Source organism: Callorhinchus milii, unplaced genomic scaffold (genome assembly GCF_018977255.1).
Source record: "Callorhinchus milii isolate IMCB2004 unplaced genomic scaffold, IMCB_Cmil_1.0 Scaffold6, whole genome shotgun sequence".
Classification (NCBI taxonomy): domain Eukaryota; kingdom Metazoa; phylum Chordata; class Chondrichthyes; order Chimaeriformes; family Callorhinchidae; genus Callorhinchus; species Callorhinchus milii.
The window spans coordinates 11,998,530-12,015,207 of NW_024704747.1; the positions used below are offsets into that span (position 1 = coordinate 11,998,530).

Here is a 16,678-nt window from a genome sequence, read left to right on the forward strand (position 1 = left end):
ACGATATGAATTCCAAATCCTGATGTGGGGCTTGAACCCACAACCTTCTGACTCAGAAGAGTGTTACCAATTGAGCCAGGCTAACACATATATTTTCTGCAAATCTGGTAATATCTTAAACAGTAAAATGTTTATGCGCTTCACTGCATTCGCAAACCAAATCACTTAAAGTATATTGCACAATGTGTGTTTGTTTGAGGAAGAAAATGTTTATAGTCTGCATGTGCAGTTATTCAAACCCATTTGTCGTATTCCACAAATACTATCAGAATTTGGCATCAAGTTATCAAAAGATCCAAAAAGAAGCTGAGCCAAAAGATTTGCTCCAATTATTGCATTTCACTATTGCAAAGTACTTCAGAAACTATCTCCCACCCTAGTAACATTGTCCTCACATTACTTGTATTCATTATCGTACATTTGTAAGACACTCCCTCTCTCTTTGCCTTTTAGCAAATGGCTGAGAAAATGTATTCACTGAGTTATCAGTATTCAGCGAATGAACCGAATACTATTTCTGATCTGTGAACAGTTGATGGATTAAAATTCAGGATGGCATTAAGGACGCACAATTGGATTTGGTGCTCTAGGTTAGGGAGTGTAAAAATCATCCAGGATTCCTGCGGTACCTATGCTCAATGTTGTGTAAATGGTTGTTGGGCAAGGACAAAGTCATGCATGACTGAGTTGGTCCCAGGGTTAACTGGTTTCCATGTTAAAGTTGAATAACCCATAGACTGTTTCACAAGCAAAATGATCTGGGTTTGATTCCCAGGCAGGGCAAAACCTTAGGCAAGTTTCCTTATCCACATGCCTCTGTTTACTTAGCAGTAAGTAGAAATCCAGTTGTTAGTCAATTGGCAGATCGCTTTCTGGGGACAATAATCCCTACCCCCCCAACCCCCCAAACAATTTGGTCACTCAATCACGACTGTTTGTGGGACACTGCTGTGCACAATTGGTTATGTTTCACCCACAAAACACACTTTAATCCACATTACAGTATATCCTGTGAAGCAGTTGAGATCTCAATGACATCTGAACATGTCAAATGCAAGGATTATTATTATTATTATTATTACCAACCATGCTATTTGACTTGTTCTCATTCTTTAATGAAACAACAAATGACAACTTGCATTGATATAGCACTCTACACATTGGGGAGTTGGGGTAGTGTCTCGGAGCCTTAATAGAGGTGTGGCTTGACACCAACACCGAAAGGGAGGGGACATGACTGAAGGCAGGTTTCATGCAGAAAGTCTTCAGGTATGATTTTTAGGTAAGCAAAGAGAGGTCAAGATGGAGGGATTGGAGTGATGGGGGTTTGGAGCCCATACAGATGATGGCACAGGCATAGAGTTTTAAACAATTTGGACCTCAGTGCAGCTAAGGAGACTGGTGAGGAGGGCATTGGAAAAATTCAATGGGGTTATTTTACATTTAACTGTTTAGTGTAAATCTATTACAAATAAATATAGCATGGCATCATCTTTCCTCCACTGTGTTTATCCCAAACATTTTCTAATCTCTGCATTGCTCAGAATCCTAATTGCTGTCAACTGCCCACTGTTGACATCTACAGTTTGTAGTTCCTGAGAACGGACATGTCCAACCAAAGCCGAGAAGGTTACTGCACTGTTCAAATAGTTGGTCCAGCTGATTCTTACCTGCAGCATGCTCATCACCGATATCAGGATTTTCTCAACACTCTGAACAGGACTCCATTGCTCCGCACTGCTCTCGTATCCCATCGAATCATCTCCAGGAGCGTGCAGGATCGAGATGCAAACCCTGCCATCTGGGTAAACTGCAGCACAAAGAGACAGCCATTAAAAAGTAAGAGGAGTTGCACAATTCACTACCAAAGTATCGCAATAAATAATAATAATAATATACAAATATACAGTCAACTCACTTTACAGTCTATTCTGTGAAGTGCTTTGAGACGTCTAGAAGACGTGAAAAGAGCGAAATCAAATGCAAGGATTATTATTATTATTATGTGACATGTGGTGCATGAATGTGACCTTGATGTGTGGTGTTGACTTTTTCCAGCTCATGACTCATTGCCACTTGAAGGAAGGGCAGGATGTTTGCAAAGGGAACAGTGACTGGTAGCTGACTGCTTGGAAATAAACTTTTTAGTGCAGATCTTAATCTGCATCTGATTCTGTTTTCGATGTCTGGATCTGTGGTCTTCGATTCCAGTGTCTGTTTGATTCCCCAACTACAATAATGCAGATGAACTTTAAGTCATGAGATATTAATGATAATAATCCTTGCATTTGGCACAGCGCCTTTCAGGTCAGGAGGATGTCCCAAAGCGCTTCACAGGATTTACTGGTTAGTGGAGTTGTGTATTTGTGGGAGGATGTGGCAGTCAGTTTTCGCCCAGCAATGTCCCACAAACAGCCATAAAATGAATGACCGTTTTTTTATTTGGAGGGATTTGTTGGCCAGGACACCAGGAGAAACTCCCTTCTCTTTTTGAATAGTGGCATGTGATCTTTAACACCCGTCTGAGCAAGCAGACGAGACCTCAGTTTAATGCTTCATTCGAAGCCCGGCACCTCTGACAATGTAACACCAACAACCGCGCCCCACACCACCCATCGGCATTGCCTTGCAGCATCAGCTTAGACTATGTGATTACAAATTCCAATGTGATGGTTGAACTCACAACCTTCTGACTCAAGATTGCTAAGCATAATCTCTTAAAAGCAGACAGTTGTTCACCGTACCGATTTACTGCTGCGTCCAAGCATTTGCCTTGAGAAAAGTGCCTTGAGCACTTAAGAAAAGCCACGGTTTCTCAAAAGATATTTTTCCTTGAGGTAAGCACTGCTGTACTCAAATAAACTGAGGAGGAGCGGGAGGTGGGCGGACGAGGAACAAATATGTCTTCTTTAGTGATTGTGGTGTGGTGCTATGTCATTGCATTGCAAAAGAAAGATCCCTGTACAGTTGCCAATTGTTGAACTGCTGTCCGTCGTGTCTAGACTCCTTGCTTATTAATGACAGTTCATCATCTATTCTCACTCAACTATGCTTGGAGCATGTACTGTACCAATCCAAACAAAGTAAAGAGAAGCGGGTTCAGAGCTGGTTTGGTGCCCCAGTGCTCAGTGCTGCAAAGGCTGTCAACAAAGCAAAAATGAAGGAAGGAAAGAGACTGCATCAAATTCACTCGTTGCCAACATTTTCAGCTGCGATCGCAGGATCTAACGATGTGCATCAAATATAAATAACCTGAACCTTGTTAGACGTATCCAGTAGTTTGCCTGCAAAGCACACAGTCACTAAACTTTGCAGTGTATCCTCAAAGCACTTTGAGACGTATCAAGTTCAAGTTTTTTTATTAAATGTCAATTTCAATAGCATAATTCTGATGGGTTTCGATTTATCCCATGGATGTAATTGGTTAAATCAACACTTTAGATTATGTTCAATTTCGCTCCTGGTATTTGGTAGCACTCTTCTGAGAACTCACTAGATTTGCTTGAGTGGGTCGCACCAGACCTCTCTCTTTCTTGTGTTAATACAACTTGACCAAATTGTAAACAGTTTTCTTTCTGCCAGGATTTTACTTTGGTCATTCAAGGCAAAGTAAAATATTTACAATAAGTGGGGAACACATACACATTCTGTCCAAAGGCCAATGGTAAGCCTCCTGTGGCAGGTGTCTCACTGTGACCCAAAATATCTCATTACAAACTGTCTATTGACATGTGGTGAACGCGAGTCAACATCAAACTGATATCAACACACGCAGCAAATGTGGATATTACTCAGAAGGTCTGTGTGTCAGCCTGGCACAGTAGTAACATTCTCACCTCTGAGTCAGAAAGTTGTGCGTTCAAGCCCCACATTGGGACTTGGAAGCATATTGTCTAAACTGACACTCCCAGCAGCGCTGGGGGATGTTGCATTGTTGGAAGTGCCATCTTTCAGGCGAGACGTTGGCCTGAGATCCTATTTGCCTGTTCAAGTGGATGTTAAAGATCCCATAGCGTTGTTCGAAAAGAGAAGGGAAGTTTCTCTCTCCTGGTATCCTCACCAACAATCTCCCCAAATAAAAAAATGTGGTCAATCAATCCATGACTGTTTGTGGGACACTGCTGTGTGCAAATGGCTGCCATGTTTGGCCCACGAAATACACATTACAGTGTATCCTGTGAAGTGCTTTGAGACATCTCAACGATGTGATAAGGTGCTATATCAAATGCAAGTATTATTCTTATTATAATAGAATTGAGGCTTCACTGCATTCCAAAGACTTTCAAAAGTTCAGAAACTTTAAGAAACAAAGTATAATGTAACAGAAAAAATTCAACAGGGAATGAAAAACAAATTCAAAGCGGAGCAAGATAAATAATTCCACTATGGATCATTGATTTAGGAAAAAGTGAGAGGTGAATTTACAATTGTGAACAGTTTACTCAGATATCCATAGTGGGGGTAATTGAGAGCCTTTTCAATACTGATATGAAGAGCACAGAGTTAAGCAGCACTCAACATTGAGTTAGAGAGCAATAGACCATTCTTCACAAATCTGCTGGAATCATTTGAGGAGGTACTGGAATCCATTGCTTGTCCGATGGATATAAAGTTCCATAGAGTAGTGGTTAGAGCACTCACCCAGCAAGGAAGAGGACCTGTGTTTAACTCCTGTGCAGGGTAAAACCTTAGGCAACTTTCCTTATCCATGCGCCTTTGTTTAGAAACCTGGTTGTTAGTCAATTGGCAGATTGCTTTCCGGGTGTAATAATCCCTCAAAAAAAAATTGTCACTCACTCCACAACTGTTTGAGGAACATTGCTGTGCACAATTGGCTGCTGTGTTTTGCCCACAAATACACAATCTACTTTACAATACATTCTGTGAAGTGCTTTGAGACGTCTCAATGACGTGATAAGATACTATATCAAATGCAAGGATTATTATTATTTTCAGATAAAGCTTGATAAGTTTCCTCGTGTGAGAGCTTTAAAGAAAGCTGAGGATGACCGTTTATAAATAAAGGCATAGAGTACAAAAGCAAGGACGTTCTACTATTCACTAGGCCTTAGCTGGAGTATTGTATCCAGTTCTGGGCACCACACTTTTGAAAGAATATCAAGGTTTTGGAGAGGGTGCAGAGGGGGTTTACCAGAATGAGAAACTTTAGTTAAGTGGAAAGACTAGAGAAGCTGAGATTGTTCTCCTTAGAGTAGGGAAGGTTAAGGGGAGATTTAATAGAGGTGTTCGAAATTATGAGGGATTTTGATACAGTAGATAGGTTGAAACTGTTCCTCTGGCAGGTGGTTCAGTAACCAGGACACAAAGATTTAAGATAATTAGCAGAAGATCCAGAGGGGAGATGGAGAGAATTGTTTTTACCCAGAGAGTTCCTACAGTCTGGAATGCATTGCCTGAAAGGGTGGAGGAAACACATTCAATAACAACTTTCAAGGGGGAATTAGATAGGTACAAAAACAACAAATTGTCCTTCATATATTGCAGTTCATGCGGGGTAGTGTCTAAGAGTGGCAGGGCCTGACAACAAGCCAGAGGGAGAGGGAGGAGGTGACCATAAGCATGATCAAAAAGGCAGGTCTTTAGATGGGATTTGAAGGTGGGGAGGGAGGGGGCAAGGCAGAAGAATTGAGTTAGAAAGTCTCAGAGTTTCAAGTCATAGTGGATGAAGGCAGTTCGACCAATGGTGGAATGAAGGACACAAGGGACAAACAGGGATGGAGTCTGCCGAGTGGAGGCATCAGGTGGTTGAGTGGGGGGTAAGCAGGTTAGATAGGTAGGGAGGTGCGAGGGAATTAAGTGATTTGAAAACAAGTGAGAGGATCTTGCAAATGATTAGTTCGGTGAGTAGGAGCCAGTGGAGCCTGGCAAGGATTGGTATGATGGGGGTACGGAGTTTTGTGTGTGTGAGTATCCATCCGGTGAAGTTTTGAATTAATTGGATTTTGTCTATCGTGGAGCTGGGGAGACCTGCGAGAAGGGTAATGGAATAGTCCAGCTGGGAAGTGACAAAGGCATGGACGATTTTTTCAGTTGCGTCAGTTGTGAGGTATGGATAGAGTTGAGCAATGTGGCAGAGGTAAAAAAANGTGGTCCTGGTCAGGGAACAGATGTGTGGTGGAAAGGAAAGCTGGGGATCGAATTTGACACATAAGTTACGCATGGTTTCGGAGAGTCTGAGGGAGAGGTTGAGGAGTTCAGACCTGCAGGAGAGAAGACAAGGGACAAGAAGAGAAGGGATCAAGAGTAGAATTTTTAAGGAGGGGAGTGATGACAGCTATTTTAAATGGGAGTGGGACTGAGCCTAAATTAAGGGACTAATTAATGGTGTCAGTGGGCAGAGGAGGGGGAGTTGATTGACCAACAGCTGGTTTAGGAGAGGTTTGAGGCAGCAGTTGGTGGGTTTCATCTGGGAGTTGGAGGATGAGAGGGAGGAAGGAGAGATGGGGGCATAGGAGTGTAGGTAGGGGCCCATGGTAGGAGCTGTAGGAAGACGAGTGGGTGATGGAGAAGGAATGGGGAAGGGGAGGGTGGAGGACATGGGGCAGGAGGAGGAAGCGACCCAGCGGATGTGGGAAGATGTCCTATCTCTCCCACCGTCTCCACTTTGTCTCCACTAATGGTTTCTCCTCCAGCCTCTGTACCGTCAAGGATTATTAGTTTTATTATATTTTGTTGAGAGACTAAAATATGTCTTTTTTTCACAATTGATTACTTGCTGACGAGGGGAAAAAATCCATCACTATTTAGATTTCGTATTACTACAGTGTTTAGACTTACAATATTGGTGCAATTTTAGGCATCACATTTTGTTTTTCAAAGTTAATAGATCAAAGTCTTTTATGAATAACTTAAAAGCAAGTAAAATGAAGGGAGAAATGTTTAAAAATTGAAATCAACACAAAATCAAAAGTTTCATCTTATTTCTTGAATGTTCAATAAAATAAACGAGTCAGGTTCTTGACATTACTGCCCACAAAATGTAAACATGAAACTATATTTTTAAGAAAAGCTTTTTGTTTTGAAGCCCACGTGAAAGCAGCCTTCCGTGGTCAGAATTACCCAACTCAGCAAATATGAGTCAGTGTTTGACTGTGGTTGAGAAGCTGTATATAAGGAGGGAGCACTGCAAGGAACGGACACAGCAAGGGAGAGAAGCACCTCTTTTCCTATTAGAAGCAGCCAGCTGATCACTCGAGACAGAATGAGATCTTTCCTCCTAGCCATTGCGATCGTGCAGATCCTGCAATGTTTAGGTACGTACGAGAGAGAGCAATGCTTCAACAGCCACCGCTTTACGTTAACCAGCTCACACTCATTCCATATCTCACCAGCGCAGGGAGAAGACATCACTGTAGAGAATTCAGAGCACATGCCTTACAAGCCTCACGTTGGGACTTGGAATCATATAGTCTAAGCTGATATTCCAGTGTAGTGCTGGGGGTGTGTTGCATTGTCAGAGATGCCGTGTTTCAGATGAGATGGTAAACAAAGGTCCCAGGTACATTAAAAATTCCATGGCGCTTTTCAAAAAGGGTAGGGAGTGGCCCAACCAATAATCCTGCAAATAAGTGTCTTATTATTATTATATGATCGTTCAGATGCTGTCCAGTCAGTGACAAAGAGAAATAGTGAATATTCCCCATGTGTTTTGTTCAATGTCCCATTTCTTCCCCACAGGTGTACCGAGCCCTGAGGCTGCACTGAGAACATCGCTTATGAAGCTGAACGAAATGACTGACACCCCCAATCTCTGCGGTGTTACCGAGGGCCAACTGAGAGATGTAAGTAGTGCCTAACAAACATTGCTAAATGGCATTACGGTGTTGCAGTGGTTCAACAAGAGTTAAACAATGCAGCTCTGGGTAACTGTCAGCCAGGAAAATCCTGGGTAAATCCTGGCTGAGCTTTTCCAATGATTGAAAGTAACAAATATAGCTGGAATGTGAAGCTCCTTTGCATCACTGAGAAGATTTGTTTCACGTTTGCAAAGCTGTTGACCATTTAGACAGATTGAATGCTGTAGCTTGCGATTCAAGTGGAAGCTATCTGTAATAGCACAAACAAGATGAATTCCAATACCAGTGTTCACTTTGTGTTACAGTCATAACACAATCCACACTGAGCTGTTATTTTAGCAATGGAGCAAGTGAGTGCCTGTGTACAGCTTGGTGTTTATAGAGTACGGGAATCGCAGTTGCCTTCAGAGTCTCCTGGACGCTGATCTCCACACTAAGCTCCTTGAGCTGATCACCCCCATCCTCACCCAGCTTCAATGGCTCTCCATCTCCAGGAAGTTCGGGTTCAAGATCCTTGTCCTCACCTATAAAGCTCTCCACAGTCTTGCTCCTCTCTACCTCTCCGACCTACTAAAACTTCACCAACCTGTCTGCTCTCTCCACTCAGCCTGCTCCATGTTCCCGTCCTGCCTGTTCCGCCGCAGGCGGTCACGCCTACAGCCTTTCTGCTCTCACTTTCTGGAACTCCATCCTGGAACCCCTCCATCTCGTCCCCTCCCTTGCCTCCTTCAAAGCTCGTCTGAAGACCTTCTTCTTTGATTCCTTTCGGTCATTTTCCCTCCTCCACACCCTTGCCCTCCACCCTTCTCTGATTCCAACCCCGAGCTCAGGTGCAAACCCCTCATTGCGCAATGCCTTGGGACATACTCCTGATGTGAAATGTGCTGCATCAATACAATTTGTTGTTGTCTCAGTCCTTAATAGATTGAGGGTTACAATCAGAGTAACTGCAAAGCCTAATGCTAATATGCAAGCCCTCAGGGTGTCATGTCACATAACAGGATAGGAGGCGCCAGTGACACTAAATATAATGCACCCTTTGTTCAGCATTGATGGCCATTCCTTTATTGCAGATTTCACCTACCGGAAAGTTCTCCTACAACGTGGACTTGGCATTTTCAGTCCGAGAAACCGTGTGCTCCAAAAATTCTGGGCTGGAATTCGACAATCCTACCTGCCACTTCCGGCATGCACAGGCCGCGGTGAGTATTGAATGCACAAATACCCTCCGCCAGATGTGTTTTTATCCTCATTGGTTTTCCCCAATTTTCCTTTGACTTCCTCAGTTGAAGCCCCATTTGACTTCTTTTTTCTTCTCACGGAATACAGTCCCATGGACAATTCTCCAGTATCTCTTCTAAACAGGCAAACTCAAGTCTGAGCATTGACTGTATTTGACCCCAGTGACCATTGAGACTGAGTCCATTCCTGCCTCACCTGACATTCCATGTGTCCCCTCTGGAACTCCATCGTAGAGGCCCTCTGCCTCACCCCCTCTCTTGCCTCCTTTAAGACCTGTTTTAAGCCCTTCCTTTTCAACCATGTCTTCAGTCATCTTCCCTCCTTCATTGCACCTTGCCCTCCACCCCTCTCTGATCCCAACTCACAACTCGAATACAAACCCCTCATTGTCCAGCATCTTGGGACATCATCCTGACGTGAAAGTCGTTATGTAAATGCAATTTAGTGTTGTTGTCATTGTTATTGTCCAGCAGCAGAAGATCACTGACCAGTGATCTGTCAGGGAGCCCAAGGACTGAGGCCAAATGGAGTCCTCTCTCATACCCTGGCTGTCACAGGACAGACCAGAGTTCAGAGTGGTTACTTTGCCAGTCTGTTTGGCTCATCTGTGGACTCCACCTTCATATCTGTGATAACTGGTTGCTAAATGGTAGATTAATCTTGAAGAACAAAACTCATTAGGTCCCAGGGCATTGAGATCCAATTCACTTATGTACCAGTAAAGAGGCTGGTTCCCACAAATGTTTTGTTTTTACCTGCTCACAACCCAATGCTCTACCTGCCACCTTTGCTCAGCTGGCTCCAGCTTCCTCCAATCCACCATCAGCAGCAGTGCTTTCAGCCACTACAACCACGACACTCTGAAATTCTTGGCCTCAATCCCTCCTCTTTGCCCTCTCCTTACCCATCTTCAGATCCCAGCTGAAGATCTTTCTCTTCGAACACACCTACTGTCAGCTCCCTTTTCCCCGGCTCAAAATCAAGCTTTACCATTGTTAAGTGCTCCAAGACACTACACATTTGAAGGGAGCTGTGTAAATGTCATTGTTGTTGTTGTTCTCCTCTAGGAAATAACTCATCAGTATCACAGGGCATCACAAGTTGACACTGTGATCGTATTCCATCATTTGTCTTTGTATCTCACAGGAGAAAGGGGTTTGCAAAAGTCGTGTTAAGTATTTAGCTGGTAAGGTGGTGGGCGTTGATGTGGAGTGTCAGGGCTTGAGGAAGGTGAAGAGCAACAGTGATTCATTGGAATCGAATGAAAGCTGGATAAAGGTGAGCTCACAATAAATAATAATAAGTAGAAACCCAGTTGTTAGTCGATAGGCAGATCGCTTTTTCGGTGTAATAATCTCTAAAAAACAAAATTGATCCCTCAATCCACAACTATTCGTAGGACATTCCTGTGCGCGATTGGCTGCCGCATTTCAGCCGCAAAACACGCTTTACAAAATATTCGTACGAAGTGCGTTGAGACGTCTAAATGAAGTGACAAGGCGCTATATTAAATGCAAGGATTATTGTTATTACAAAAAGTAATCAAAAAGCCAGTAAAGTGTTTGCCTTTATCTAAAGGGGGCTGGATACAAAGGTGAGGAAATGATACTTCACTTGTACAGAGCCTTTGTTAGACCACATCTGAAGTACTGTGATATGGGTTCTCAATCTTGATTAGTTTAGATATGACTGCTATAGTTTCACCAACTGGTGTTGTTTTACAATATTAATCCTTCCATTTGATGCAGAACCTTATCACAGCAAAACATTTTAAAGCATTTTGCAGAGATTTTCTGTAAAGTGTAGTCACTGTGTAGGTGAACCCAACCATGGATCTAAATTCAAGTATTTTTAATCTTTATTTAATTTAATATTTTTAATAATTTGCATAAACCAATGTCCCACATCTGAAGAACAGTGTCTCCAACAACGCAGCTATCCCCCAGAGTTGCAATGGAGTATCATCCAGGTTTTAATCCCAAAGACCCAATATGGAGCTTGCACCCACAGTCTTCTGACATAGACATGGGAGAGTGTTACTGACTGAGCCAGGCTGACACCCTATATTTATCAGTTCCAGTGTTGCTCAGTTTCTGCTCCACCTGGCCTTTCTCTTCAGAGGAGGAACTTAGTGGAGATGATAAGATAGCCTGAATTTGCATTGACCACACAATGTGACCTTATAGCAATTCTGAATTCCAAGACCAGGTGCCCTTTGATTTAAATATCTGACACTTCAACATGAAAGCATTATTTCTCAGCTCGTGCCATGTTAAATGTCTTGCTGGTGATTCTAAACCCGTTGACCGTATAAATGTTCTCAGTTTTTCCTATCACATATAAAATTTTATATTTCATTGCAGATGTATACCAAGTCTAGAAAAGCCAAGTCCAGAGAAACTGAGTCCAGAGAAGACCATTCCAGAGATATTGAGTCCAGAGAAGCCGAGTCCAGTGAAGACCACTCTAGAGATATCGAGTCCAGAGAAGCTGAGTCCAGAGAAGACCACTCTAGAGATATCGAGTCCAGAGAAGCTGAGTCCAGAGAAGACCACTCCAGAGATGTTGAGTCCAGAGAAGACCACTCCAGAGATGTCGAGTCCAGAGAAGCCGAGTCCACAGAACTTGAGTCCAGAGAAGATGAGTCGAGAGAAGCTGAGTCTAGAGCATCCAAGATTAGAACAGCCATATACAGGGCAGCCAAGTCCAGAACAGTCAAATCTCCAAGAGCCAAGTCGGTAGAGTCCAGAGAGTTTGATTCCCTAGAGTCCAGAGAAGCCGAATCCACTGAGGTTGAATCCAATGAAACTTCACTTGAGATTTCCAACGTAAGTATAAATTGGTGACATTTTCTCAGATGTCCATGTCCTCAACTCTAATTCTTACTGACAGTAAACATTACTGAAACCTGGATTAACTGAGAGCATTTGATAATTACATTTCTGTTCATTCAGTGTGTGAGCCTAGCTCAATTGGTAGCACTCTTGCCTCTGAGTAAGAAGGTTGTGGGTTCAAGCCCTACATCAGGACTTGAACTCACATTGTCTAAGCTGACATTTCAATGCAGCATTGGGGGCTTGTTACATTGTTGGAGGTGTCATCCTTCAGATGAGATGTTAAACCAAGGTCCTGTTTGCCTGTTCAGTTGTATGTTAAAGACCCCATGGTACTATTCAAAAAGAGAAGGGAGTTTCTCTCTCCGAGTGTCCGGGCTGACAAACCCCCAAATAAAATTGGTCATTTGTTTCATGACTGTTTGTGGGACATTGCTGTCTGCAATTGTGCTGCCCTGCTTGCCTACAGATTCATTTCATTTCACAGAAAATCCTGTGAAGTGCTTTGAAGTCCTTCTAACATGATAAAGCACTATCAAATGCAAAGATTATTATTATCATTATTGATATTATTCATTGGTTGCAGGACTGCTCACGAGCCAGATGCTAACAGCGAATGAAGTTTCTGAAGGCCACCCTCGGTATGAACACAACCTATGGCTCTCAGATGAAAATTGTCCTGAATGTGCTTTGTTTATTCTTGCACAAGAGGGTAACCAGACTTGCAATGTATAAAAAGTGTAAATTCTGTGATTTGTAAATATTCTGCCTTTCTGAAGTGCATTGTTGTCTTGCAGTCTATGTATCATAAATGTATTTACCTGAAATTCATCAAATCTCCTGTCTTTCATTTTCCTGATCAATTCGGTGTTCCAACACAAACAACACGCACTACTTGATAGACACTTGAACACGATTCAGCTGAGTTTTTATAAGTCACTGGTTAGGCCTCAGCTGAAGTATTGAGTCCAATTCAGGGCACCACATTTTAGAAAGGATATCAGGGCCTTGGAGAGAGTGCAAAGCTACTACATTGTTCTTAGAGCAGAGAAGGTTAAGGGGAGATTTAATAGAGATGTTCAAAAGTATGAGGGGCTTTGACAGAGTGAATAAGAAGAAACAGTTTCCACTTTCAGATGGATCGGTAACCAGAGGATACAGATTTAAGACAATTGACAAAAGGACCAGAGGGGAGATGAGGAGACATTTTTTTACGCAGAGAGTTGTTATGGTCTGTAATGCACTGCCTGAAAGGGTGGTGGTTTTGCCCCACCCAGGAATTGAACCCAGGTCCTCTTGCTGAATGGCCTCATTCTGTGTTGTAGAATTCTATAATTCAAAGAGTGTATTAGTCAACAGGCAATTTAACTGCAGAGGCAGCACAGCCAATCCCAATCCTATCCTCATCCAATGTCCAAAAACCTACACAGACACATTGCAAGGGTCTCTAGATAATGATCAGAGCAGCATTCTCGGCTGTATTTCCCCTTCAGGGTGTTTGGGTTTTTGTGGCTGCAAAGGGATGTAGGGAGATGGTAGGAAGTCATTGAAAAGTTGCCTAACACTAAAATCCATCACTAGCCACCTATGTAAGAGGGAAGCTCTTTATGGAGGCTCATAGTGTCATGGTTAGCAAGCGAGAGGATCTGGGTTTAATTCCTGAGTGGGCCAAAGAACATAAGAACATAAGAATTAGGAGCAGGAGTAGGCCATTCAGCCCCTCGAGCCTGCCCCGCCATTCGATAAGATCATGGCTGATCTTCTGACCTAACTCTAATTACCTGCCCTATCCCCATATCCCCTAATCCCTCTATTTTTTAAAAATCTATCAGTCTCAGCCTTGAAGATGTTCAAGGACTGAGCATCTACAGCCTTCCTAGGTAGTGAATTCCTTAAATTCACTATCCTCTGAGTGAAGAAATGTTTCCTCAACTCTGTTCTAAAAGGCTGACCCTTAATTTTAATACTGTAACCCCTGGTTATAGATTCTCCTACCAGGGGAAACAGACCCTCAGTGTCTACTTTATCAGCCCTTTAAGAATCTTATATGTTTCAATAAGATCTCCCCTAATTCTTCTGTACTCTAGAGAATACAGCCCTAGTTTATTCAGGCTATCCTCATAGGTCAGTCCCCTCATCCCAGGAACTAACCGAGTGAATCTACGCTGCACCCCTTCTAGGGCAAGTATGTCCTTTTTTAAATAAGGAGACCAAAACTGCACACAATACTCTAGGTGCGGTCTCACCAAGGCCCTATACAGTTGCAGCAAGACTTCCCTACTCTTGTACACTAAACCTTTTGCAATGAATGCTAATATGCCGTTCGCCTTCTTAGTTGCTTCCTGCACCTGCAAATTAACTTCTTGAGACTGGTGTACACCCAAATCCCTCTGAACACTACCACTGTCTAATTTCTCCCCCTCTAGAAAATAATCTGTTTTTCTACTTTTGCTACCTAGGTGAAGTTTCCTTATGTCTCCTTATACCTAGCAATAAGTGGGAACCTGGTTCTTAGTCAATTAGCGGATTGCTTTCCGGGGCTAATAATCCCTCCAAAAATATGTAGTCACTCAATCCACATCTGTTTGTGGGACACTGCTGTGCCCAATTGGCTGCCTCGTTTCGCCCACAAAATACACAGTCAATCTACTTTATAATATATTCTTTGAACTATCTCAGCGATGTGATAAGGTGTTACGTTAGGATAACTGTAGTCATAATAATCTTTGCATTTGATGCAGTACCTTTCATGTCGAGAGGTCATCTCAAAGTGTTTCACAGGATCTACTATAGTACTGACTGTGTGATTTGTGGGAGAATGTAAACCACTGGCAAGCCTCTGGTGGTGAACGCTGTTATGGAAGGAAAATTCTTAGAAAAGAGGAGACTGTGGTGTGGAGAAGGAGTAGAAAAACTTTTTGGAAAGAACATAAATGAAATTTCAAGTATTGGGTTCCAATGTCTGTCACTTACTTTGAGTCTCACAGAACAGCACTGAGTGTGGAGACAGAGATGGTTAGACTTGTCTGGTCTGTTCCCTGGTGGCAGAGGGCTGTGGTGGTTGCAAGAGGATAAAATAATTGCAAATGTATCTTTTTCATTTGTGTCCCCTCCATTTTCGTTTTTTATTTAGGATTTTTAGAACTAACCCCTGCTGCCATTCTCCCTCTAACAGTCAGGAAGGACCTGTATTTGAGTCATAGACATCACCCCATTTGATACCCAACGTGACCCATTTAGGTGCCATTCTTCAGATGAGACATTAAACTGTGGTCCCGACTGCTGGTTCAGGTAGATGTTAAATATCCCATGGCACTATTTGAAAAGTGAAGAGTTGCTCTCTTGTAGTTCTGACAAAGGGTCATGGACCCGATAAGTTGACTCACTTTCCTTTCTCCATAGATGCTGCCTGACCCGCTGAGTGTTCCCAGTGACTTCTGTTTTTGTTGCTAGTGTCGTGGCCAACAATTCCATAAAATAAATTGGTCACTTACTTCATGGCTGTTTTGGGATACTGCTGTGTGCAAACTGGCTGCTGCATTTCATCCACAAAATACACAGCTACTGCACTTTACATTATATTCTGTGAAGCACTTTGAAAAAGACCTGTTTCTGCCTTCCATCAGTGACAATGTTAGGTTTAGATTTAGGCTCGAGGGGCCGAATGGCCAATCCTGCTCCTAATTCCTATGTTCCGATGTTCCTATTTGGGGGGATCTTAATGCACAGATCTTGGTAGCCCTGTTCCCTGCCTCTGTGCCTTTTCTGGATCCTGTCCTTCCAGATCTAAGGAACCAAGGCCCACCAATTTCTGGCTATTCATCATTTGCTGCTGTCTCGCACTACGTTACTGAGTGTGTGAAATGCTGGCAATTTGCCTCACAGAGTTATGAAATATGTAGGTAATGTAACAGCATTATGAAATTGCAACAAATGACTGATGATTTACAGGTGCAATATAAGCCCCAGTATAAACAGGCAAACATTTTTCAATGGCACAAACTATTCCTTTGGTAAGATCAGTTCAGTCCACTTGGCTTTCCTCAGAGCTCCTTCCTCCCCTCGGCTCAAAATTCTTTTATGAATTCCACCACTGTCCAAACACCAGAAGCTGGCAAAGACTCCAGAGCTTGAGAATTCTACACTTCCCGAAAGAGGCTCATGCAAAAGCCAGAGCCATCTCGTGGTTGAAAGTCCACTGTTGTTAACCCCTCAAGTGATACGTCAACCATTCCTAAGAGCCTTCACAAAATGGGCTTTGTTGACACTATGGGGTTGAGATTCTGTTACACAAATACATTTTGACATCGGGGCTTTGGGGTCTCATTAACAAGGACTGAGTCTCCCCCGTTTAAATGCAATTTGAAATGGCATTTTTTGTTTTGGTCAGCCAGTCATCTGACACCTGCAGAAACCCATCAGCTTGCTTAAGAGTCTCCAAACCAAACTGAGAATTCCATGCATCCCACCTACAAATGGAAATTCCAGAGATAAATTGTTGGAATGGAATGTACACTCTCTCCATTGAGGAACACATCCTCCTTACCTAATTCTTGAGGGTACTAAGAGTACTAGGTGCAGGATGGCACGAGCCACGGTCAAAGAGAAAGATCTTCAAGTGTGATCCGAAAAAGGGGAAGGGGGTGCCAAGGTGAAGGGATTGTGGGAGTTCAATTTCAAGGCATAGTAGCTTAAAGCATGGACGCCAATGGTGGAGGAGAGGGAACGTGGGACAAGTAGGAGGCTGATGCCAGCTGAGTAGAGGTAGTGGGTGGTGGAATGGGG

The 16,678-nt window shown here is 42.9% G+C and overlaps 1 protein-coding gene across 1 annotated transcript; it reads left to right on the plus strand.

The window, feature by feature from the left end:
- Positions 1 to 7,179: 7,179 nt before the first annotated feature.
- spp2 (secreted phosphoprotein 2) lies at positions 7,180 to 12,684 on the plus strand. Its single transcript, XM_007907680.2, has 6 exons — positions 7,180 to 7,274; positions 7,699 to 7,802; positions 8,891 to 9,019; positions 10,206 to 10,337; positions 11,423 to 11,887; positions 12,480 to 12,684. The coding sequence occupies exons 1-6, from the start codon at positions 7,223 to 7,225 to the stop codon at positions 12,501 to 12,503; spliced, it is 906 nt and encodes a 301-aa protein (XP_007905871.1). The 5' UTR covers positions 7,180 to 7,222; the 3' UTR covers positions 12,504 to 12,684.
- The last annotated feature ends 3,994 nt before the right edge of the window (positions 12,685 to 16,678 follow it).